This window comes from Miscanthus floridulus, chromosome 1, assembly GCF_019320115.1.
Source record: "Miscanthus floridulus cultivar M001 chromosome 1, ASM1932011v1, whole genome shotgun sequence".
NCBI lineage: Eukaryota > Viridiplantae > Streptophyta > Magnoliopsida > Poales > Poaceae > Miscanthus > Miscanthus floridulus.
The window spans coordinates 92,636,236-92,662,873 of NC_089580.1; the positions used below are offsets into that span (position 1 = coordinate 92,636,236).

The window sequence follows — 26,638 nt, forward strand, 5'->3', positions numbered from 1 at the left end:
TCTGTACGATACAATTGGACTATATACATTCTAATGAATTTACATTTAATCAGTGTACTAGATTTGTGCCTTTTCAACACACAAAACACATGAAATGGCATGTGAGATCATGTACCGAGCTAGGGTACAGAGTTCCTTTGACTAAACCTAAGATGCCTTAGGTAATTAAACTAAACAACAAACACATAGATGTGCCATGTGAATAAGATAAAGTCGTCCTAGTAGTGTGGCCACATAGCAAATTATGTTGCACCTTCTCCGAAGTAGCCTTCCATTGTTGGTGGTGGCGACGGCGGAGGACCCTTGTTCCTGTGATTAGGACAGGTGCAATATGAATCATTGCAGAGTGCCTTCTGTGAATCGGCACCATTTTGTTGTCGTCCTATCCGTCGTCCTTGTAACCGCTGTTAACTTCCCTTTCTAGATCGAAGATACGGTCCTACAGGTAGTAGATGTATTCCGCATGCGGATAAATAGGTCGAGGATCGACCCACCTAGTGAACTCTCAGTTTTCTTCAACCAAAGAAGACTATAATAAGTATGTCATGTAAGTTGTATTGACGAGGAACATATTGAAGAAACAAATACTAATAGCAAGTACCCATGCTCGCGGGCATTTGAAGAAACGACGACCTCCATCTATTCCCTCAGTGAACATCTGCACTTGGCAGTCCTCACCAAGCATGCATTTTGGCCACTCTTCTTTCCGTTCATCATATCCTCTCAGTGGTGCCTCTTTGGTGAAATTACTTTTGCTCTCAACTGGGAACCTCTCATAAAGAGCTTCCTCAAAGAAATCAGGACCAAGAGGACCCTCCCACCTAATGGTTGTTCCCTTCTCCTTTCCTCTCCTTCTGGACGACCCTCCAAACATTGGTACCACAACGAAAGAAAATGCTGAGGAGTGCTCTTCTTCCTTGTTGTGTGTGTGAATGAGAGGGAGTGATGGGTTATTTATAGGTTCAGATGTGGAATGGAGGTCTCTCAATGTGCCATCTCAGCGATCCGTGTGCCCCTTCACCTCAGCCCTTGGATCAAACAATCATAAGATGGATAGTGGAGATGGAGTGGAGTTGTGCTTCCTTGCATGCCGGTACTATGTTAGTGAAGTGATAAATCGCTGCTGTCATTGTAACTAAAAAGTCTATTTTCATTGTCTAAAAAGCCTTTATTCGTTCACTGTTACTTGAAAAGCCTAGATTCATCTACAAAGCGTCTGTACGATATGATTGGACTATACATGTTCTAATGAATTTACATTTAATCTGTGTACTATATTTGTGCCTTTTTAGCAATGTAGAATGATTAATGATTCACGGAAAAAAATCGCAAGAGTTTTCCTTGTTTCAGGAGCATCCACAGTTATAAACAGAGACATTATTATATAATCTAAACATTTAATCATCCAAAGAGCACAATGCAACCACAAAGAACATCACAATCAACATAAAATGTCCTGCACAGTCCAAATAGTCCACAATGTCCATACAGTCCCAAATTGTTACAGGAAAATAAATACAAAATCTATAATAATGCATACTAACATCTGCCACAACCCTCACAGCCTCCTATTCTTACCCTTACCCTTGTGATTGAGAGCGCTCGTACTTGGAGTGTAAGGGTCCGGTGGACGACATTGCCTAGTGCCTGGAGGCTGTGTAGGCTGAGTCGAGGGAGTGTCATGGAGCTAAGAGGGTCCAAGCTCCTTGTGCCTTTGGTCCACGTCGTCCTCGTCCCTGTCCCCTGTAGCTACTTGGCTTGAGGAACCTAAGCCTCCTCTGCCTGTGGAAGGAACGTACATGTTTTGCATCGTGTCTGTCCTGCAACCACAACGAGCAGCCGTACGACGTAGCTGACATGACAACCTCTATTGTACAAAATTATGTTAACTAAAAGAATTTAACGTATTAATAATATGTTTAAAAGAATATTTTGAATCTTACGTCCAGGAAGCTACGCATGTAGTCGTCCCTGACTCTCGGCCGAACGCGCTCAATTTCTTCAACGGAGCATTTGAGTGTATTGCCCTGCAACAAAGTTCTCAGTAATAATACTTCTGAACAGATAGCAATGGTAGTCCAGTGCGGCCACGGTGGTCCAGCGCGGGCATGGGGCATGGGGTGGGCATGGCGAGTGAGAGGGCGCGCGGGCGCCGACGGCCGGGTGCGGGAGAGGGCGCTGGTGGTTCGGCGCTCGGGCGAGGGAAAAGCAAGTGAGAGAGGGAGAGGAGAGAAAGGATTGGGGCCCATACGTAAGGCAGGCTCAGCGCCAGTCACCCTGGCGCCGAGCTTGGTTCTAAGATCTACGGCGCCGAGCTTGGCGCCAGGGTGACTGGCGCCGAGCTTCCTGCCTTGTCACCACCACGTTGGATTCGAGCCCAAGAGCTTGGCGCCAGGGACACTGGCACTGAGCAGTGTAAGCTCGGCGCCAATAACGATGGCGCCGAGCTAAGGGTCTAGATTTTGAAATCTTTCCTCCAGGGACATATTTGTGAAAAATTTCCAAAAAAAGGCTTAAAAATAAAAAAAACCGAAGTTGTGGAGTGCCAAGGAAGGCGACACGGGAGGCCGGCTACAGCCACAGCCCACAGCCGCCCCTGAGGGAACGCCACTGAATTCTGGGCCAGAACCCAACATGCATCCACCTCGTTTATCAGTACTAACGGTAGCCTACAGCCTTCTTGGGCACACTTGACCGGCTCTATTTGGGCCTTCAAGAATTTCACATGGTCCGATATCTTTTGTATTTAGGCTACGGAAAGGATTTGTAAAGACGATTAAAATTTATTAATTGATTTATAGAGAACCCGTTTTTATCTATGTATCCTAAAAGCTAATCTTTGATTTCTAGAGGCGAACAACAAAGTACCATACCTCTAAAGATAGTTTTCTAGAAGTTACAAATCGGCCAAAAAATAGCAAACATTTTTTTCGATCTTGAAAGAATCTTCACTAATATGGAACCCCACAGCAACACATGTGCGCCGCCTAGGACTTATTAACTCACAAGGCTCGCATGAGCTCCCATGCATAGGGTCACTCGTCACTGTTGGAGGGGAGCTTCCTCCCCAAGGGTCCTCCAAAGCTAACCCTCCTCTATGTATGTGCTGTGCTTTCAGGCAGGCCATGGGCCAGAACTGGCGGCCGAAGGTCAGAGGAGTCTTTGGAGAAAGCTTTGGAGAGTAGGTGATCGCAAGTGAAGATAGCCCTTGAAAGACAGGCCAAGGGCTAGAGTTGCTTTCGATGAAACCTTCAAAGAGAAGGTGACCGAAGATGAAGAGAGCCCTTAAGAGGTAGGCCCAGGGTCAATGGAGCCCTCGATGAAACCTTTAGAGAGAAGGAGACCAAAGGATGCTAGAGGTCCTCAGTAGGTGAAGCCTCCTGACCTGTGCTTAGAGGACTCTGGGATCCACGAAGACTCTGTCCGACCCTAGGGTTGGATGTGCTGTGGTGAAGAATTTGAGGGTTGCGGCCCGAGAAGGAAGGAGCCCAAGAGGGCCCATATTTGTAAAGGAGTGGAATGTTCCCCTATGGCCTTATGTCTGTAACAGTAAATAGGGATGAAAAATGGAAATGGATATACGAACTATCCGATATCTATATCCGCTAAAACTTGTAATATGTATATCCGTATTCATAGTCGTTAATGTGGATACTAAATTGATATATCCGAATCCGCTTTTCAATGTTTTTCTCTATCGATTTCAGATCCGTATTAAAAAATATCCGCAAAGAAAACAAGGTATCATTAACCTACTTAAAAGTTTTCTCCCCATAACAAGTGTCCAATTATTTAATTTTATTATAACTAATAATGCATTGAACCCATTTAATATTATATCTATAAATAACTTTTAGTATTGATTTAAAATTATTAATGATACATAAAGACTAAATTAATTTTAGTATTTTTCTGATTTAGTTTAATCATAATATATTTATTCTTTTAAATCATTGTAATAGTTTAGTTTATTTATTTATTGATGTAAATTATTTTATATAAATTTATAATTTCATGATAAATGTTTATATAAATATAATATTGATTGATTAATTGATATATTTAATTATTAAATATTTATTGATAACTATATTATTTTCATGTGCTATCCTTGTCTGTGTTATATACACAAATGATTTTAATCTATACTTGTGTGAGAATGTTTTTTGTAATTCCGATACTATTGATAAATTAATTGTTTTCTACCATTTTTATTTGAATTTCTTCACTTGATCTATTATTTTATTCAATATTATCCATTATAATTTAATTTACTTCGATATTGAAGATTATTAGAAGTGTACCTTCATTTAGTTCACTTTAGTTAACGATGTACTTAGTAGTAAAATTTTATTCATGTACGTTAAATTTAACAATATACATTTTGAGTTGGCTTGAGTAAATATCAGAATACAAATTTAAATCCACGACATCTGTTTTGTATTTGTATCAAAAAATATCTGAATCCGTATTCGTATTCGAATTAAAATGTGGTAAAAGGTGATATCCGGATCCGATTCCATGCGGATTTGATCAGTTTCCATCCTTAACAATTAAGATCCTAGGAATATCATGTAGCAGGTAGAGAGCATTCCCAGAATGACAAAAAGGTATATACCCATATCCTATAAAAGGAGAACAAAGCAATAGTAAAGAAGAGAATTCATTGCCCCACCAATCACTTTGTCACTAGCCTCGTAATCCATGATCCTATTACAAAGGTCCGAACCTAGACCATAGGCTAGTCTCAATGGGTTTTATGGCGTTGTTAATGAGACTGCCATGTCATATAGAATGAAGAAAATTTGGATGAAACACCCGCTCTTAATGTAAAGTTTCATTCTACAATTTTATATGCATTTAATTTCATGACTCATAAAGAGCTAGCAGTCGTGCCAAGAGAGTCTCATCTAGATGAAACTCATTTCTTCTCTCTTTTTAAATATATTGCCATGTCATAAAAAATGCATATGTGATAAACTATTTAATTAGTATAAATGAAACTCATATGAAACTATCACTGAGACAGGTCTTAGGGAGAGGCTAGATCAATAGTCACTGGCCAATTGTGGAATGCTATACTTTTTCCATTAACTTTCATGAATGTTGTAATATATATTTGGCCTTAAACAATTTTAAATGAAAAAATTTGAACTATAAGGTTTAAAATCTCCAGCACTAAAACTTTACTTTAGAGTCTCTCCATCTGACATCGTTTAAAAAGTTTTTAAAAAATTGAAAATTTTAAAATATAAGAACTTAAAACAAGATTTTTGGGACCCTAAATGATTTCAAATGAAAACAAGATCAACTACAAAGTTGTAGATCTCTTTGAGTTCTTAAACTTTGATGTAATGTTTGTCTTAATCTAACTCGATTTGATGAGTAGATCTATGTTGCAGTTTTAGATGAGTAGATCTCCACACCTACGCACGCACCCTCCACCTCAACAAATTCAATCAAGTGGAAGTGTGAGGATGTTAGGTCGAAAACTAAGCGAGCCTGACCGACAGAACGGAAGCTACATGGTAGTACATGCCATTTGTGGGTCGTCGGATTGCAGACAACGTAGCACTGTAATCCATCAGGCCCAGCACACCAACAAAGGACAAGGCCGCTGCTGATGAGGACATCCCTTCCATTGATACAACCACACCTGCTGCACAACAAGGTCCGATGACAAGAGCACGAGCACGACAACTTAATTATTAGGTAAAGTCGTTCCTCGCTGTTCATACAAACTCGTCTCAGAATTGGATGCTACTAAATCATGGTGATGATTGTCTTATTCTTAGGAATGTTGGTCAAGACCCCATTGCCTCATGTTTAGACCCCATGATGAGGATGGAGCAGCCGAACAAGTGGGAATCATCATTAATAGGGCGCTCAGCTCATCTCGAGACAACATGAAACACTCCATCAAAAGTACCATAACTCCTTGATACGAGATCTAATGAAGGTGGTTTTTGACTTGTTGGAAAGAGCACATCGTCCTCTTTTAGATGGGTCCAACCCCACTATCAGAATCTACCGAAGCTGTGCGCAGCAAGCAAAAGGACGCACAGACCTATAGCTTGGGCCTGAGCCTTGTACTGACTACAACCCATTGAGGGACGCCTAGATTAGGGTTTCCCACTCCCCCTTGTGCTCTCCTCCTTATAAATAGAACCAGCAGCCATCAGAATGAGGGTGGGTTTTGTTTAGATGCAAGATAGCTACTGCTTCTTCCTTGTAAACGCGTGTGTCAACTAGACCACCCGATTTGCTAGTTTCAAGACCCCAACTTGTGATTCAGATTCAGCCTTTGGCTTAAATCCGTGAGTTATTTGCTTGTTCATCTTGTTCTTGCTTGTTCTCGGTTGCTTGCAGGTTCATGGTGTTCTTGGCACGACAAGAACATCACAATCAGAGCCGGCGTACCTGTTGCTAAGGCGCAGCAACCTTGTGGTCATTGTAGTCGGACAACCAACATCGAATCCACCCCAAATTGAGTTTATCCACACTCACCAAAAGATCAAGAACAACCCCTTGTCCCATCATGTGGTAATCAGAGCAAGGTTCTTTGGTGAGTGATTTACCATTCATTACTTTACCTATAGTCCAGAAATATAAAAATAGGATAGAACTAAAATTCCAAACACAAGTTTGAGCCTTTGCTGATCTGCTTAGTTCTTTGTTTGTTGAGTTTGTGGTTTACATCGTGGTGTCAAGTGCTGGTTCTTAGGTTCTAATCCTTTAGAGTTTCGAGCTCTTGTCACATTTCAGTCACCACACAATCCGTTGTTGCCTTTCCCCCCACTTCAGCCACTGCAATCTCCACCAATACCACCACCACCACCACCAAAAGCACCGCTGCTCTCTCGACCTTTTTGCTGAAACCCTCACCACCATCACCTTCAGCCGCGCCTACACAAACACTACCTTATGCACCTGTCCTTTTGGTGCAAATCTGAGTACACTCAGTTTTGAAAATAAGAGAGTTCAAATTGCATATTTGTACTACTTGTTGCAATCCTTATCCCTAGTAAAAGAAAGTCTATGCTACTTGCTGCATTCTTGTTATAATCATATTGCAAAAGTTCAATTTGTGCTGCTTGTCGAAAAGAAAAGAAAAGAAAAGAAAAAGAAAACATAATAGAAAATAGAAAAGAAAAAGAAAGGAAAAGGAGGAAAGAAAGAAAAAAAAGAAGGGTTAAGTTGATGCTATTTACTCTCATCATTTCCATTGTTTGCTACTGTCCGGTGACAACATTTGTGTCTAGGCTCGCGTCTCTAGCACGGGTTAGCCTAGGACCAGCACGGTACTATCTATGAACAATTATTCAACTTGCATTGACTAACGTGGTTCTAGCTGTACCTTGATTTTTTAAGCCACCTACAGCTCCACAAATTATCTACAACGTCACAGGGTTCTACTTTCTACTACTTGTGTTGTTCTTGTCGTCGCCAACACCATCTACATAGCAAGGTAAGGACATGTAAGAACTCGGTTGCACATGCTGATAGAATGAAAATTGTTGTCACCTAATTAAGTTAGTTGATAGGACATATTTTCTTGTGATTCCCTTGCTACATACTAATCATGGCAGGAGAAGGTGAAAGGACCCCTCCACAATCACCTCGATCGAAAGCCTTGCTGCAACACTTTGAACGCAAAGTGAGGCTCCATGCTAAACACCTTGATGAGGATGTTCGTGTCACCAATGAGCGCCTTGGTCAATTGGAGATGGCTCAGATGGAGACCAACACCAAGTTGGCTTCCTTGGAAGGCACTCTTGGTTCTGTTAATACATCTCTTGTAGGTCTCTTGGAGCGATTGGAGAGGATGGAACATAATTGCTGTGATGGTTTCGAACAACGCAATCACAACAACAACAACAACACCATGGGCAGTGCTGCTGGTCATGATGAAGAAGAATATGCAGCGGACACTGGGCTAGATGAGGAGGTGAATGGTCATTGACGCATCGAACAACATCGCCGCCGCCATGAGATAGGTCCTCGCCCACCACGGTAAGAGGTACGTGCCAATGACTCATTTGGCAAGATTAAATTCACCATACCTGCTTTTGATGGCAGGTATAATCCTGATATGTACCTTAGTTGGGAATTAGCTGTTGATCAGAAATTTACTTGCCATGATTTCCCTAAGGACAAACGTGTTAGGGCTGCCACTAGTGAGTTTACTGACTTTGCCTCTGTTTGGTGGTCTGAATACCATCGTAAGAACCCAAATAACACACCAACTTGGGATGCTTTGAAACGGGTCATGCAGGCTAGATTTGTTCCTTCTTATTATGCCCGTGATCTTTTACATAAGTTGCTACAATTGAGGCAAGGATCCAAATCTATAGAAGAGTACTATCAAGAGCTACAAATGGGTATGCTTCGTTGTGGGCTAGAGGAAAATGAGGATGGTGCCATAGCTAGATTTATGGGTGGGCTAAACCGGGAGATTCAGGACATTCTAGCTTACATGGAATATAATTCTGTCAATCGTTTATTTCACCTTGCTTGTAAAGCTAAACGAGAAGTGCAGGGACGACGAGCTAGCATGAGGGCTAACATTCCTACAGGTCGTGCTAGCCCATGGACACCCTCCAATGCAGCTGCACCATCAACACGTGCTCCCACGCAATCTTCCTCGACCATCAAGCCACGCTCCTCTACAACAAATTCTGTACCATGCCCAAGTGAACCAACTAGAGGAGCAATGGCTACATTTGCCAAGAGTTCATCCTCGGTGGTATCCACGGGGAGAACAAGGGATATTCAGTGCCCACGCTGCAAAGGATATGGCCACGTACGCAAGGACTGCCCAAGCACACATGTGATGGTTGTGCGAGCTGATGGTGGGTACTCCTCTGCTAGTGATTTTGATGAAGAAACATATGCTTTGCTTGCTGCTAACAATGTAGCAGAAGGAGATGATTTCCAACAAGACGAAGAGCACATTGGGGCTGAAGCTGCTGAGCACTATGAGAGACTCGTGGTGCAGCGGGTGCTAAGTGCCCAAATGGAGAGGGCTGAACAAAATCAGCGCCACACTTTGTTTCAAACCAAGTGTGTGATCAAGGAACGCTCTTGCCGTGTGATCATAGATGGAGGAAGCTGCAACAACTTGGCAAGTGCTGAAATGGTGGAGAAGCTTTTGTTGAGCACAAAACCACACCCGCAGCCTTACTACATTCAGTGGCTTAATAGCAGCGGCAAGGTGAAGGTAACCCGATTGGTAAGGGTAGAGTTTGCCATTGGTTCTTATCATGATTCCATTGACTGCGATGTTGTGAATATGCAAGCATGCTCTATGTTGTTAGGTAGGCCATGGCAGTTTGATAAAGATTCCTTGTACTTTGGTAAAACAAATCAATACTCTTTTGTGCATAATGACAAGAAGATTGTGTTGCACCCCATGTCCCCTGAGGCTATTCTAAGAGATGAACTTGCTAGAGCTAGCAAACTTAAGAATCAGGCTATTGCTAGTGAAAATCAGATTGTCGCTAATGAACTTGAGAAACATAAGAAGAAGTCTAACAAATCTGTTCATCATAATAAAAATGAGATCAAGCTGAAAGGCTCTTGTTACTTTGCCACGAAATCTGATTTGGATGAGATTGATACTTGCAATGCTATATGCTATGCTTTGGTTTGCAAAGAAACTTTGTTTTCACTTGAGGATACTCCTATTTCTTTGCCTCCTGCTGTCACTAACCTTTTGCAGGAGTACGCCGATGTTTTCCCAAGGGAGGTACCACCAGGACTGCCACCAATTCGGGGAATTGAGCACCAGATTGACCTCATTCCTGGGGCCTCCTTGCCAAATCGTGCTCCTTACAGGACCAACCCGGAGGAAACTAAAGAGATACAGCGCCAAGTGCAAGAATTGCTTGACAAAGGTTATGTGCGTGAGTCTCTTAGCCCTTGCGCTGTTCCTGTACTTTTAGTTCCTAAGAAAGATGGATCCTAGCGCATGTGTGTGGATTGTAGAGCGATTAATAATATCACAATTAGATATCATCATCCAATTCCTAGACTAGATGATATGCTTGATGAATTGAGCGGCTCAATTGTGTTCTCTAAAATTGATTTGCATAGTGGTTACCACCAGATTCGCATGAAGTTAGGAGATGAATGGAAAACAACATTTAAAACCAAGTTCGGTCTATATGAGTGGTTAGTCATGCCTTTTGGCCTCACTAATGCACCCAGCACTTTCATGAGATTAATGAATGAAGTTTTACGTGCTTTCATTGGCAGATTTGTGGTGGTATACTTTGATGACATTATGATATATAGCAAAACTTTGGAGGAACATCTTGATCATTTACGTGCTGTTTTTGATGCTTTACGTAATGCTCAATTATTTGGTAATCTTGAGAAGTGCACGTTTTGCACAGATCGAGTCTCTTTCCTTGGCTATGTTGTGACCCCGCAGGGTATTGAAGTTGATCAAGCCAAGGTCGAGGCAATTCATAGCTGGCCAGTTCCCACTACGATTACACAAATAAGAAGTTTTCTAGGACTTGCGGGGTTCTATCGCCGCTTTGTGAGGGACTTTAGCACCATTGCAGCCCTGCTACATGAGCTCACCAAGAAGGGTGTGGCATTCACTTGTGCTGCAGCACACAGGAATGCATTCGACACGCTAAAAGATAAGTTAACACACGCACCTTTACTCCAACTTCCTGATTTCAACAAAACCTTTGAGCTTGAATGTGATGCTAGTGGAATTGGGTTGGGTGGTGTGCTGTTACAAGAGGGAAAACCTATGTCGTATTTCAGTGAAAAGTTGAGTGGCCCTAGTTTGAACTATTCTACTTATGATAAGGAATTGCTTGCTCTAGTTCGGACTTTGGAAACATGGCAGCATTATTTATGGCCCAAAGAGTTTGTCATACATTCTGATCATGAATCTTTGAAACACATCCGTAGTCAAGCAAAACTGAACCGTAGACATGCCAAGTGGGTTGAATTCATCGAGTCCTTTCCTTATGTCATCAAACACAAAAAGGGGAAGGAAAATATAATTGCTGATGCTTTGTCTAGACGTTACACCATGCTTTCACAACTTGAATTTAAAATCTTTGGTTTGGAAACTATTAAGGAACAATATGCACATGACAATGATTTCCAAGATGTATTGCTGAATTGCCAAGAGGGGAAAACATGGAACAGATTCGTCCTCACCGACGGGTTTGTCTTTAGAGCTAACAAGCTATGCATTCCAGCTAGCTCTATGCGTTTGTTATTGTTGCAGGAAGCACATGGAGGAGGACTCATGGGACATTTTGGTGTGAAAAAGACAGAGGACATCCTTGCTGGTCATTTCTTTTGGCCCAAGATGAGGAGAGATGTGGAGAGGTTCGTTGCTCGCTGCACAACATGCCAGAAAGCTAAGTCACGCCTTAATCCTCATGGTTTATACATGCCTCTTCCTATTCCAAGTGCACAGTGGGAAGATATTTCAATGGACTTTGTTTTAGGACTGCCTAGAACAAAGAAGGGGAGGGATAGTGTGTTTGTTGTTGTGGAAAGATTTTCTAAAATGGCACATTTCATACCATGTCATAAGAGCGATGATGCTACACATGTTGCTGATTTGTTCTTTCATGAGATTGTTCGATTGCACGGTGTGCCTAACACCATTGTTTCTGATCGGGATGCAAAATTTCGTAGTCATTTTTGGAGAACTTTGTGGGCTAAGCTAGTGACTAAGCTTTTATTTTCCACTACTTGTCATCCCCAAACTGATGGACAAACTGAGATTGTCAATAGAACATTATCTACTTTGCTTAGGGCTGTTTTGAAAAAGAATATAAAAATGTGGGAAGAGTGCTTGCCTCATGTTGAGTTTGCTTATAATAGTTCACAGCATTCTACCACTAAGAAAAGCCCTTTTGAGATTGTTTATGGGTTTGTGCCACATGCTCCTATTGATTTGTTACCTCTTCCGACCTCGGAGCGAGTGAACTTTGATGCTAAACAACATGCTGAACTGATCTTAAAATTGCATGAAACCACTAAAGAGACAATAGAGTGCATGAATGCGAAGTATAAACAAGCTAGTAGCAAAGGGAAGAAACATGTCATTTTTGAACCAGGTGATCTAGTTTGGCTCCATTTGAGAAAAAATAGGTTCCCTAATTTGTGAAAGTCTAAGTTGCTGCCTAGAGCCGATGGTCCTTTTAAAGTGTTAGAAAGGATTAATGATAATACATACAAACTTGAGCTACTTGTAGCTTTTGGGGTTAGCCCCACATTTAACATTGCAGATTTGAAGCCATATTTGGGAGAAGAGGATGAACTAGAGTCGAGGACGACTCAAATGCAAGAAGGGGAGGATGACGAGGACATCCCTTCCATTGATACAACCACACCTACTGCACAACAAGGTCCGATGACAAGAGCTCGAGCATGACAACTTAATTATCAGGTAAAGTCGTTCCTCGCTGTTCATACAAACTCGTCTCAGAATTGGATGCTACTAAATCATGGTGATGATTGTCTTATTCTTAGGAATGTTGGTAAAGACCCCATTGCCTCATGTTTAGACCCCATGATGAGGATGGAGCAGCCGAACAAGTGGGAATCATCATTAATGGGGCGCTCAGCTCATCTCGAGATAGCAGGAAACACTCCATCAAAAGTACCATAACTCCTTGATATGACATCCAATGAAGGTGGTTTTTGACTTGTTGGAAAGAGCGCATCGTCCTCTTTCAGATGGGTCCAACCCCACTATCAGAATCTACCGAAGCTGTGCGCAGCAAGCAAAAGGACACACAGACCTATAGCTTGGGCCTAGGCCTTGTACTGACTACAGCCCATTAAGGGATGCCCAGATTGGGGTTTCCCACTCCCCCTTGTGCTCTCCTCCTTATAAATAGAACCAGCAACCATCAGAATGAGGGTGTGTTTTGTTTAGATGCAAGATAGCTGCTGCTTCTTCCTTGTAAACGCATGTGTCGACTAGACCACCCGATTTGCTTGTTTCAAGACCCCAACTTGTGATTCAGATTTAGCCTTTGGCTTAAATCCGTGAGTTATTTGCTTGTTCATCTTGTTCTTGCTTGTTCTCGGTTGCTTGTAGGTTCATGGTGTTCTTGGCACGGCAAGAACATCACAATCGGAGCCGGTGTACCTATTGCTAAGGCACAACAACCTTGTGGTCGTTGTAGTCAGACAACCAACATCGAATCCACCCCAAATCGAGTTTATCCACACTCACCAAAAGATCAGGAACAACCCCTTGTCCCATCAGCTGCAACAATCTGAGACTATAACTTTTTGAAGGGGGAAAGGCAAGAAGGACAAGGAGGGTCGTTCACAAGTGAAGCTGGTGAAGTGGCAATTGCCCTTCCACCAGCTGCCATAGAAGAAGCCAATGACAGTCTATGAAAGCTTCTTACGGTGATAGGAGTCAGAGATGACATGATTCCAGGAGCAACAGACACACTTGCAGCAGCACAAGGACTGGACGGGAAGGTAGAGGAAGATATGCCAAGCACATCGTCTAAGAGGCTGTCCACTACATTCCTCATGTTGGGGGCCTCCTTCATCTGGAAGGACACCACCAACCAAAGAGATGAGGCCGCCCTGCTATGAATTGCATCAATAAACATTAGTAAGGAGATGAGTTTCGAGGAGAAGGGACTGCGATGCAAGTAAGGCCTTATTACACTTGCCTTTGGATCTGATGGCAGTGATCACGAGTGGCAACCCCGGTGACAGCAGCAGCTTGTTGGCCAGTGGATCTATGTGGGAATCCGGCGATGTGCATCGGCACGGATCAAGAGCTAAGAAGTGCTGATGAGCAGGAGCGGCGATGACAAACATCAGCAATGAGGAAAAGAAAAGCTATGTGTGTGTGGGGGAGTGAGGGCGGCGGTGGGGTGGGGGGTGCAGGGGGGTTAGGGGGGATGTTGGTGTAGGGGTTGCTTTCTCTCTATGTAATTTTTACAGCACGTGGGAATCGAACTTTCATCAGTTCCGCATGGAGGGTTCAAACACGGGATTGGAAATTTTGCAACTAAGCAATGGTGAATGCGTAGTGCCATCACCGGTGGCTAGGTCCTATTACCACCAGGAGACCTCCGTATGATACGGTGATGAACACTAAGGCACACAATCTCAATGCTTGTCATTAAAACAAAGCAAAATAGCGCACTTAGAAAACTAAGAAAAGCACAATTCCAGTACTCAGATTTAAAGGAAGCCAACTTGAGTTCGATGATGAATAATAAGGCACACAGATTTACATTGAAAGAAAGCCAAAACATGCACTTAGAAAACATAAGGAAAGCACAATGCCCGTACTCTCGGATTGAAAGGAATCCAACTTGAGTTCCATACATTCATACCAAATAAGTAGGTGGACACTACCAAGCTAACAAGCATACCGAAAGCTGAAATGCAGATACTAATTTGGCTAACACTATGCAAAAGTTAAGAGGCCTTCATATGTATATCATTGGTTGCATAATTAATCATTCTCCATGTAGATCTTAGTCGACCTCCATGGGATCATTGTGAATCTCCATAAGATCCTACAGATCGTTGTCGACCTCCACGGGATCATTATCAATCTCCATGTCATCCCGAGCCTTGACCACTACAACCCTGTCCACACCCATTGGTATACTTTCATTTAGCTCATCGATTTTGTTCACAAACCACTGATTCGGTGAACCAATACTAAGGACAATAAGGCCCATAAGCCGCACTCCATGGATATACAAGGCCACAAACTCTAGAATGAGAAGATGCATTTTTATCTGTAGATCCAACAAAATTACTGTAGCTAGGTTGGAGGTGAAGGAGCAGAGAGCACGAGAGAGCAATACAAAGGAATATAGAATCCAGTGAAGGAGAAGATCTAGTGTAGTTGCCTTAGATCCTGATGGAGCAGAGAAATAGGGACGGCACGCTGAAGATTTGTGCGCCGGTGAGGTTGGAGGTCAAGGAGCAGTGAGCACACGAGAGGCTGCCTTTCGTCTAGCGCTAGCAGGGTGAAGCAAAGCAAGGGAGCAGAGTTGGGAATGGATGGGAGGAAGGTGTGGTAGGACCGTAGGAGAGTCTATATATAGTTCAATAAATTGGTTGCCCCTGTACCAGGGTCTAGTGTCTAGGGAAGTAGGATACCTCCAACACATCAATTGATACTTGGATCCACTATCATTTAAAGTTCAATAAATGGAACACCTGGTTAATCACCTTGTATTTAGTTCCACAATAGTTGTACAAAAGTGATAGATTTCAGTCCGACACTTCAATTGATACTTGGATCTACTATCATTTACAGTTCAATAAATTGAATACCTGGTTAATCACCTTACATTTAGTTCAACAATAGTTATACAAAAGTGACAGATTTTAGTTCAACACATAAATTGATACTTGAATCTACTGCGGTGAACTAAGCAACTTACCAATAAACATACCAAGAACTAAGGTAAGTACAAAATAGGTGAAACTAGAATAGGAAGCAGATTTCTTTCTCAAAGGTACGAAATCTTTCATCATCTTCGTTGGAACCCTGGACATTTCTTTATTCTGTGGCATAATCTCTTCCTCCTCCTGCAGATGTTCTTCATTTGTTGTAACATTGGCCTCCGCCTTCAGCTCCCAAATCTTGTTACGTAAATCCAAAATCAAAGTCCACAGAAATTTTTCATATTTGGGATCGTGCCACTTAAAGAACCTGTAATCTAAGTTGGGCTATGAAAAAACCAAATTACCATAAGTACTGCAGGATCTCAGCATTTACATTGTGAAAATAGAATGAACAAAAAAGAAATCGAGTTACATTATTTGCCCTGTAGCATCGGTGATACCAACATCCTGGGTTTCCATCACTCCACGAAATCCACCGAGGCTTGTTCAAGCCGCAGCGACACAAAAATGGTGGCTGGTATGCGTAGGGGTGGTTCTCAACATAACACGGGATGGGTAGCCCCTCCCATTGTAGCCTCCTCCATTGGAAGCCGATGTTCTTCTCGCGACGGTGCCTTGGGATGGTGCCAACCACTGGGAGGAGTTGGAGCTAGATGCAGCCATGGAGCAGTAAGGGTTCAAAGTGTTGCACACTCTAAGTGAAGAGGTCGGCCCATGTCTTTTGTCTATGCTTTTGCCTCCTGCTAAGGCACCAAAACGTCCTTCAAAACCCTCGTACTCCAACCAAGAAGAAATGTTGTGCCACTGGCGGCTCAGGTGTAAGGTCGAGATGGTGGACTAGAGGGGGGGTGAATAGTCCTTTCTAAAATTAATCGCGTCTGCTAACCGAAACAAGTGCGGAATTAAAACTATCGGTCTAGCCAAGACTACACCCCTCTATCTATGTTTTCTAGCACCTTCCAAAGATACTAATTAAGCAACAAAGGTGCTGGGCTAGCTAGAGCTCACCAAACCAATTTTAGAAGCAAGGTCACACAAACCTTTGCCACTAGTACTTTAAGCAACAAGGGAGCTTCTACACATGCTAGTAAGCAAAAACACAAAGCCACCTAATGCTCACTAACAATGCTCAATAACAAGGCAACCAATGCCAAATTAGAGAGCGCAATTACTTAGCTACACAAACTAAGCAATGTGACTAACAAGGTCACACAAACCAAATTAGCCACGCAAGGGAGCTACTTCTATGCTACACAAGCAAGAAGGTAACTAGTAAGCTAGACAAGCTAACTAATTATAAGAGCAACTACACAAGCACAATATATGCAAAAGTAATTACAAGCTTGTGTAATGAGGATGCAAACCAACTGGAAGAACAAGGTTGACACGGTGATTTTTCTCCCAAGGTTCACGTGTTTGCCAACACGCTAGTCCCCGTTGTGTCGACCGCTCACTTGGTGGTTCGGCGGCTAATTGGCATCACCTGCCAAGCCCGCACGTCGGGCACCGCAAGAACCTACCCCGAAAGTGAGGATAGCTCAATGACACGCTCAACTAGAGTTGCTCTTCGTGGCTCCCGCGGGGCGAGCACAATGCCCCTCACAAAGCTCTTCTCCGGAGCACCGCACAAGCTTCTTGCGAGCTTCAACGGAGACCACCACCAAGCCATCTAGGAGGTGGCAACCTCCAAGAGTAACAAGCACCACCGGCTTGCAACTCGATCACCTAGTGCCACTCGATGCAACCTCACGATGCAATCGCACTAGAATCGCTCTCTCACACAATCAGATGATCACTATCAAGCATATGTGAGATGAAGGGCTCCCAAGCACTCACAAGCATGGACACAAAGTCTCCTGAGGTGCTTAGCTCCAGCCATGGTTGAGGCCACCTTCTATTTATAGCCCCACGGGCTAAACTAGCCGTTACCTCTTCACTGGGCAAAACTCGAGAAGACCGGACGCTCCAGTCCGATCGACCGGATGCTGGACCTCAGCGTCCGGTCGTGCGATGCACGCCACATGTCCCCTTCTTCAAATGCTGTTCATCTGATCTCAATGGTCATCTAACGACCGGACACTCCAGCTTGAACTAACCGGACGTAGCAACCCCAGCGTCCGGTCGTTTCCAGTAAGGTACCAGACATGACCAGACGTGTCCGGTCGATCGTGATCGGACGCACTACCAGCGTCTGGTCACTTCCAGCTTCTCTGCTCTACCTGCGTCATCACACATCACCCTAACCAGATGCATACGGCCAGCGTCCAGTCACTTCTAGTGCCAGCGTCCGGTCAATGACCGACACCTACCCGCTGACTACCACTACTGATCGGACGCTGGAACCCAGCGTCCAGTCACTGTGTGACTAGAGTCCGGTCCACTCTGTGGGACCCTATCTTTTCTATATAGCGCACCAGTGGCACCATCGGACTGTCCGCACTCTACGGGCAGACACTCCGTCGGTGGAGTTCCTAACCCTTCTCGCCACCGTTTTATCACCAAGTTGATCCACATCAACTCCAACTCCATCTCCTTTGTAAATGTGCCAACACCACCAAGTGTACACCATCATGTGTATGTGTGTTAGCTTTTCACAAACATTTCCCAAAGGATTAGCCACTCAACTTGCCACGCCACTCAATCCTAGCGATGATGCAAAGTTAGATCACTCGAGTGGCACTAGATGACCGATATGCAATCAAGTTTGCCCCTCTTGATAGTACGGCCATCTATCCTAAACCCGGTCATCAACTTCTCTACACACCTATGACCGGTGAAATGAAATGCCCTAGGTTATACCTTTGCCTTGCGCATTCCATTCCATCTCCGCCAATGTTGATGCAACACATGCATCAACATGATCAACAATGATATGATTCACTTCATATCATCACGTGATCATATTGGTTCATCGATCTTGACATCACTTGCTTTTCACCGTTGCCTTCGTCCATCGGCGCCAAGTCTTGCTCAAGCTTCACCGCCACGTGGTCCATTGCTCCAAAGCCTCCGACTTGCCCTTCACGCTTGCAACCGGTCCATCAAGCCAAGTCTTATCTTGATCTTCTCCACCTTGATCACATGAGTCAATGTCATGTCTCTTGTGCAATGAGCTCCTTCATCATCACATGTGTGAGCTTTGCAACATCTCCAAGCCATTTTCACCTTCATGGCATATGTTGCTCACACACATGTACCTGTGGACTAATTACCTGTGTATCTCACATAAACACAATTAGTCCACCTAGGTTGTCACTTAATTACCAAAACCACACGAGGACCTTTCAATCTCCCCCTTTTTGGTAATTGATGACAACTCTACAAAGATATGGAAATTAAGCTCTTTTGGATTCATGTTGCTTGCCCAAGCAATTTTACCATGTGAAAATGATTTTGGACAAGTACCACAAACCTAAAATGGTAGTATTTGCTCCCCCTACATATGTGCTAGAGTGTTTGATTTTGAAGGTCTCACATATGCATAGATTAAAATTATGGGAGAGTAATTACTACTAAATGATGCTAAGGTGTATAGAATATACCTTTGAAGCGTGTACCAATCGGAGTTGCACCTTTGAGTTCATCCTTAGCACCATGGTTAGCTAGATATCACTTGAAAATAAAAGCACTAGATACCTTGTGAGATCAACATTAAAAGCAAGGTACTAGCATTACTTGAAAAACATATCAAGTGTCTAGCTATCATCCTATGCATGCTAGTTATCAAATCATCATTCAAGTTCTACAACTAGCATACACCACACAAGCATGCATATTGAATTTGAAAGCTTATGCAATGCAAGCAAGCACATGAATATGCATATATCAAATGCAACCAATCAAAGTTCATGAGCTTGCTCCCCCCTACTTGTGTGCTTCTCTTGTCCAAGAATTTTGATCCATCTCTTTTCTTCAATGTTGCTCCCTCTTTGTCCATGTCCAACCTCTACTTCTTTGAGCTTTTATATCTTATCTCTTATCTTTGTACAATCTCTCCCCCTTTGTCATCAATTTCCATAAAAGGTGAGCTTCTCATTGATGCAAAGGTATACGTTTGGGGTAGATGGTTGAGGCTTGAATCTTGCATTTTTGATGGACATCACTTGATTGTTGGAATGACATCACTTGTAGATACCACATGTAACTCATACCACTTGTATCTTGTGTAAGGCTTCTTGAGATACCACACATAGGATCTTTGATCTTGATACCAATTTGTGTGACACCTCCCCCTATGTGATAGCATGGGTCATCCATTTGATACACTTGAGCTCTTGTAGGTGAGGGATGCATTCTTCATTTAATGATCAGTTAAAGTTGAGGATCACTTGTGGAACCATGTTCTTGCATGATTGATATTATGTGTAGATGTGAAATCACTTGAAAGAATCTTCTAGTATGGAACCACTTATTGGATTTTTCAATAAAAACCATTTCTTGAACATTTGCTATCTTCATGAGTACCACTTATAGGATATCACTTATGAGTTGATCTAGACATCATTTGTAGGTTCTTGATAAAGTACTTGAGTCTAGATACCATTTGAAACAAACAAACTAGATACCCATTTGCATTGTTGTCTTGTGCTTGTACTCTTATCACTATCATGAGCTTCTATGATTGACTTGAACTAAATTGATTTGCCTAAGCTTCCAAGTCCGGTTTGAACCAATGACAAGCTTCTTCACACCTCTTGCAAGGGTTATCTTGCCAATGTTGTACTTGTCATTTGTTAGCAATCCAAATTAAGTCAAGTAATTGGGTTCACTAGCTCTTGAACAAGTTCATATACTCACCACTAGATCAATTAATCATTCAAGCAATAGTGGTAGGCTATGATTGTAAACATTTCATTTGTTATGCATGATCCTATGAAGTATGTACTATATGCACTAACCGCTTACTAGTAAGGGATGAAATGATCATGCACATTACAATGATACATTTGCCATGTTGGAGTAGAGGATAGTCATATAGATTCCAATTCATTACTCCAATAGCAATGTGAAGTCCAATTATAAGCTTGGTGAAGACCAATAGATACCATGTTGAATTCCATTCTTCACCCATATGAAATGAATACCACTTATGATCAAGTGCTCTTTCTTGTTGTGGTTGGCTTGCTTCATCTTTTGATCAATGCTTGTATGAGAGCATCAACGTGAGAATACCCTTTGAAATATCATGACTAGCTGTCTTTTGGGTGTTGCTTGATTTTCTTGATCAACCCTTTTGATTGCTTCAACTAAGCATCTCAAATGTTCCTCAGATCACCACTTCCATGTTAGCCTTCCAAGTACCACACTTGGTTCACCTACACATAGGCGGTAAGCCCCTACACTAGGGAGAAGTGACCTCTCTCCAAGAATCATTCTTGATACTCACTTGAAATGACTTGATTGATTGATCCAAGTGATGGACTTAACTTGGTGAGTAACCTTGATTCCTTCTTTAAGTCCTTTTCTTTCTTCTTGTTTAAGTCCTTTTCTTTCTACCAAATGATTTCCAATAGTCACTAGAACTTAAACTTCAACTTCATCTTGAGTTTGATCTTGATCTTTCAATTTGAGTACCGAATGTGTGCAAAATACACTCCACCTTCAAATAGCCTTGTACTCTTTGATTGTCTTGCTTCTATATCATCTCAAAATCAAACTTAGGTACCTCAAACACTTGTAAACATGTTTCCAACTTGAGGACCTTTCAGTCAAAGTGACTCTAGATCAATCCAACATTTGTCACTTTTCTGATAGATTTTGTACCCTTCAAAGAAATAAGCATATCTCCCAAAGTACAAATCCAAATACCACTAAATTTGGTGGAGGTGTGCAACACTAAGTTACCTAGCTGCTGTAAAAATTTTAGCTTCATTTGACTTCTAGATTGCTATCAGATTTCAATTCGTCCACCACTGCTTCATGCTGAAAACAGCTGCACTATAGCTGACAAGATCCACTCCAAAACTATAACACCCTAGGTGTTTGGCTTCCACATTTGCACTTGCATTTCATGAACATGAGCATCATTCATTCATTCATAAGCTCATATCACATGAAACATGAATTTGAAACATGGCAACATGTTGCATATGTCATGTGTGTTGTTTCTTGTATGAAATGAAAAGTGTGCAACACTTAAGTGCAACATGTGCAACTCACTTTAGGATAATATGGTTAGTTAATACTATGCAACAAGATCATGAAACGTGTGAAACATGACTATGAAACATTGTAACATTTCATGTGTTTTTCATTGTTTCAGTACATACGATGCTAGATTCTTGTGCGACCAAGGTGTGGTGTGGCTAATAATTCTTTTAAACAACTTAGTGACACCTAGAATGTCATTTGGAACATTGTTCATATTGATCATGTTGCCTAAATAGGATTTCAAAAAGTGATTTGACTTGTTTTGACCCCTAAACCCTTTTGTTTGACTGTTTAAAAAGTGTAGCTTAGGATGTATGCATGTCCGAGCAACCTAAAGCAAAGTTGTAGCAAATTTTATAAGGAACAAACTTTGTTTAGGAGCCAAGTCAAGAAAATGTGCACAACATGTTCAAAAATGGCCCACAAGTCAGTTTTGAGATCTATTTTGTAACTCCGAAAATTTTCTAAGTCACAAAGCATGTTTCAGTTCCTTGTACTGATGTTTAGTGCAGTGTATCTCCCAAACAAAGCGAAACCAGCTTGAGCTCCAATTGTAAAAGTTGTAGTTCAAATGTAGATGTTCAACTTTGTCAATTACACCTTGAGCTATATCATCACGAATTAGGAGTGAATCAGTGTCAAACTTCGCCTGTCAGTCGGGATCGATGAGCTCTGAAACACGAGGTTCAGACCGGTTATGGCTGACCGAGGTCAGAAGATGGCCGCCGTGTGGCCACCATGTGCCTAGCTTGGTATGACCGCGCCGCGCACTGGCCGGCTTGAAGTGGAGAACGCCCTGCTGCCCTCCGCACGCCCTCTGCCTTCTCATTCGCTTCCTCCGCTCGTAGCAGCAGCAGCCGAGGCGCAGCTGCTCCGCCATTGCTGCCAAGGAGCTCCGCCATCGCTGGGCTCACTCACCACTGCAATAACACGACCGCTAGCTCCACAACCGCTCTGCTGTGTCCTCCTCTGCCTCATCGACCTTCTAACTGAGTCAATCGTGCTGTAGGTAAGGACCCTTGGCTAGTTTTCCGACGCCGTAGCCATGGCCATACCTCGCCGGAGTTGTGGTTCGTCGTGGCCAGCGCATCACCGCACCGTTCCTTCTTCCCTAGCCTTCATTCCGTCTTCTCTAGCATGCATAGTTGCTCTAGTAATGATGCTACCAACGAAGCCAGTCCGGCTGAGCCGGAACACGGCCATGCACCACCGCGCCATGGTCGCCGCCGGTGACTTCACATGGCTACACTCGAGCACTTCACCACAGCCATTAGCAGTAGCATAGACAGGTTCGCCTTGGTCACTGGAAGCTGATGCGCGCTTTGTCTGGGTACCTAGCACTGGGGTTCGCCAGAGCGTCGCCGTGTGCCATGGCCGAGCCGCTGTGCGCCATGGTCGGCGTACCTAGAGGTCGATAGAGCTTAGTTGGTGTAGGTCAATCGATGCGGGAGATCGTGACGGTCACGGAGGTAACCTCCTCGTCGCCGGAGAAGTCGCCGTCGGCGAGCTTCACCGCTGCCGCGCCATCGTGAGCGTCTTCCCTGTTTTCGTCTCACTGACAAGCGGGTCCGGCTGACACCCGGGTCCCACACGTCAGTGACTGCTTGCTCCAAAGGATAGTTCAAATTTCCAGTTTTGAATGCTGTTTTGTAAATTTTGTAACTCCAAATGTGTAGATCCAAATGGTGTGATTCAAATTTTATTAGACTCACAGTGAGGTCTAGTATTTAAGAAAAATATGTCTTGAGCACATGATGCAGAAATTTTGGATGAATTAAATAGGAACTTGAAAGGTGTTTTTGAATGCATGCAAACTTGTTTAAATCATATCTTGAGTTTCTGTGATCCAAAAATTATGAAATTTTGTGGGTAAGCTAGTCTTGCTTAGTAGAAGCTCTGGTTAAAATTTGAGAGTCATTGCATGTATAGTTTTGGAGTTATAGATTCTCCTTTTATCATTGATGGATACTTGTGTGAATTTTTGTAAATTATCTAGGAATCCTATGACCATGCAACTTGTTGGGTAGTATCTTAGTACCTTAAGGATGCTAGGAAAAATATGAAATCTATTGCTTGACACTTTTCATTAAGGTTTCCTAATTATGCCATTTTAAGCCATTATGCCTTATCATTTTTGTGTAGGCTGTTATACTTACTCAAATGGTGTGAAATTTTTATGGTAGTCTACTTAGAGCATGTAGTATCTACTGTAATTTTTGTAGATTTAATGGTGTAGTTTTCATATATGTTTACCATTTCCTCTAATTAATTAAATAAATTAAGAAAGGTATTAGAAGAAATATTTTGGTGATGAACACCCTACTTTATGGTGTTCTTGTGGTATGAGTAATAAGTGAGTAGAGTTAGTTTTGTTCTAATTATGTGTTTGTATCATAAGTTAATAATTATTTCGTTTGCATTGTGTCCCTCTGGACAGATCTGGGGACTTTAGAAAGTTCCCTATGATATTTTGGTTTGCTGTGAATGTGATGAATACAAAAGTTGTGGATAATTTATGTATGTAGCTCCTGTCAAAAATTGAGGGCATTTGGCCCAGTAGTTTAGGAACTACAGATGTTTAAAGTTAGGTTCCAGTTTTACCTACTCTCTATCATGTGTGGACATATTTCTGTTGATTGATGAATTCGACCTGGTAAAGGTTTGAATCATGCTTTGAGGTCATGAAAATTCATTGTAGACAATTTCATAAGCTTTCCAAATTGTCTTGTTGCATGTCATTTGGATTTATAAATCTCCAGTTATGGCTAGTTTACTGTACCGCTACATAGTCTTCATTTTGCTGAAATACAAATGCTTGAGTGTATGCTTGTGCAGTGTTCTCGATTGATTGTTTAGGGGTTAGCCTAACTTGAGAATATGCTTAGGTACAGGTGCTAGGTCATTAACTGAAGATGAGCAATTATACATTAGGTTGTATAAACTTGGTAAGTAAAGTGATTTGAATAGGGCTTATGTTGGAATATGCAGACTGCAGCGAACATGTGCATTCCCCGAGCATCCCTGACATTCGTCATGTGCATCCATGATATTTATCTTGCGCATTCATGCAATAGGTGCGCCGGAGGGAGTGACGTTGCTGGAGTTCGAGGGAGCCAACCAGGAGGAGGAGCCCGAGGTGCAGGAAGCCGACGAAGCAGCCGCCGCGGAGGAGCTGCCCGAGTGCCCTGACCACCAGCCTTCCTCGTTCCTGAAAGGCAAGCCCCAGAGCATACTAAGTCTCCCATGTTTTTACAAGTACATTGAGTATCTTTTATTTGTTGATGATGCATTAAGTATAGGAATTGGTTGGAATCAATTGCAGCATTATATATCCCTCCTTGTCCAGATATCGCACTAGAATCCTATTTAAGTTCAGGAATGGGTTAAATGCTTAGCCATGCTTAGTGCGGTAGAAGTCAGGTGATTTCCTGTCACCTGTGAGCTTTAGGATGAGGTGGATCAAGGTTGGCTATATTTGCTATCGTGAAAAAGAACCATGTTAATAATGAATTAAGACCGGGCGGAGTCTTGTGTAGGTTTGGACATAGTGACTCCGTCTGAGTCATTTAAGGACCGATACACTATATGTCCTTATGTCATGTTGAATGCAGCCTAACACTTAGCTGGCCGGATAAGTCGTTCCGACCGCGAAGCCTAGTAGCTCGGTTCAGACCGGGGATGCGAGCAGGGGTCCGCAATATGGATGGAAGTAAGGATGTGCAGGGAACCATTAGGCGTAAGCCCAAGGGCGGGTTAAGTCACCGAGCACTCAGTGGCAGAGTGGTTCTCTGATTTTGTGGCACTATTTCGGACTCGTGACTTCTGAATTGTACCAACGGTGACATGTTTGTGACCCTGATGGGGGAAGCAGGGTTTGTGTTAGGAATACCCCTCCAGCTGGATAGGAATTCGATTCGAATCAGCCGTCTCTCCCTGGATAGTGAGAACTTGACTGAGCAGCGGCACCGTAGATTCAATTAATTTAACGATATGGTTAAATGGATGATGATGATAAGGTTGCCACAATGAATACCTGATATGGTTATTAATGTTTGCACCCTAATAAAATGATTGCTTAGTACAGGTGCTAATATAGTTGACAGGTTAATGGCTAAAAGTCACTGCTAGTTCAGGTTAAGAGTTGATCTTATTACTTATGCTTTTCCACAAAAAGAAAGTGTCAGCCAGATCCACTACATTAAGCTATGCATAATCCTTGGTGTCATTTGTTTGGTTTTCGACGGGTAAGTCTAGCTGAGTACATTCTCGTACTTAGGGTTTATTCCCTCTTGTTGCAGATGACCTTCTATATCACGGATTCTGTAAGTATTGTCTCCACCCAGCGGGTGATGAAGACTAGATCATGGGCATGATCTCTGTTCTCTTATCTGAATGCTTTTGCGGGTTGTGATCAGCGAACCAGTATTTGTATTTGAACTCGGGTGTGTAAGTTAAACTATTTGCTTCCGCATGTTTTACAAGACTGGTTTTGTAATAACGATGGACTCTGTGATGATGTAATCTATTTGCGAACGTCTACGAAATGTTGTAACGTATGATATGTTATGTTGAATTACTGTGATCTTGGTTGTATGCAAGTTGGTTTGAAATCCTTCAAGATTTTGGTTGACTACCAGGTTTATATGGGCTCAAGTTCGAGAATTTGATCGTTTCGGCGATTGTTTTTGTACTTGTGCTCTTATAAATTGGTCGGTTCTATGACAGCTAGCATCAGAGCTAGATTCAACTATTAAACATGTCTTACGGCTATTTAAAACAAAAGCTTTTGTTGTAAAAACGGTTTTCCAACTTATAGTTATATATAAGTGGTCAAAAATCAAAATGTTTATGGTATACTGGTGATCACATCCCTTATAGCCCACTTAAGGACTTCTAGGTGGCTTATATATAATTACTAACTTGGGGGAATTGATTGTTTCTATTTCGTCGTCCATGCGGCGTGATATTGCATGGATGCCATTCGCTTGAATGGTAATGTATGGATCAATTGCCTCTACGCTAAGGTAAGTGTGAGTTACGAAGAGCATGACCATCCAACCATCGGTCTAGAGGAGAGCTAGTTGTGGTTACTGGA

At 42.5% G+C, this 26,638-nt stretch overlaps 1 protein-coding gene across 1 annotated transcript; it reads left to right on the forward strand.

Annotated features, from left to right (window-relative positions):
• The first annotated feature begins 8,713 nt into the window (after nucleotides 1–8,713).
• LOC136460326 (uncharacterized) lies at nucleotides 8,714–9,967 on the forward strand. The gene has a single exon (XM_066460070.1). It carries the CDS (start codon nucleotides 8,714–8,716, stop codon nucleotides 9,965–9,967), a length of 1,254 nt encoding a protein of 417 aa, XP_066316167.1.
• Nucleotides 9,968–26,638: the final 16,671 nt, after the last annotated feature.

What these genes read in the sequence shown, in the direction of transcription:
- LOC136460326 (XM_066460070.1), top strand. Translation starts at nt 8,714, where the DNA reads ATGGCTACATTTGCCAAGAGTTCATCCTCGGTGGTATCCACGGGGAGA.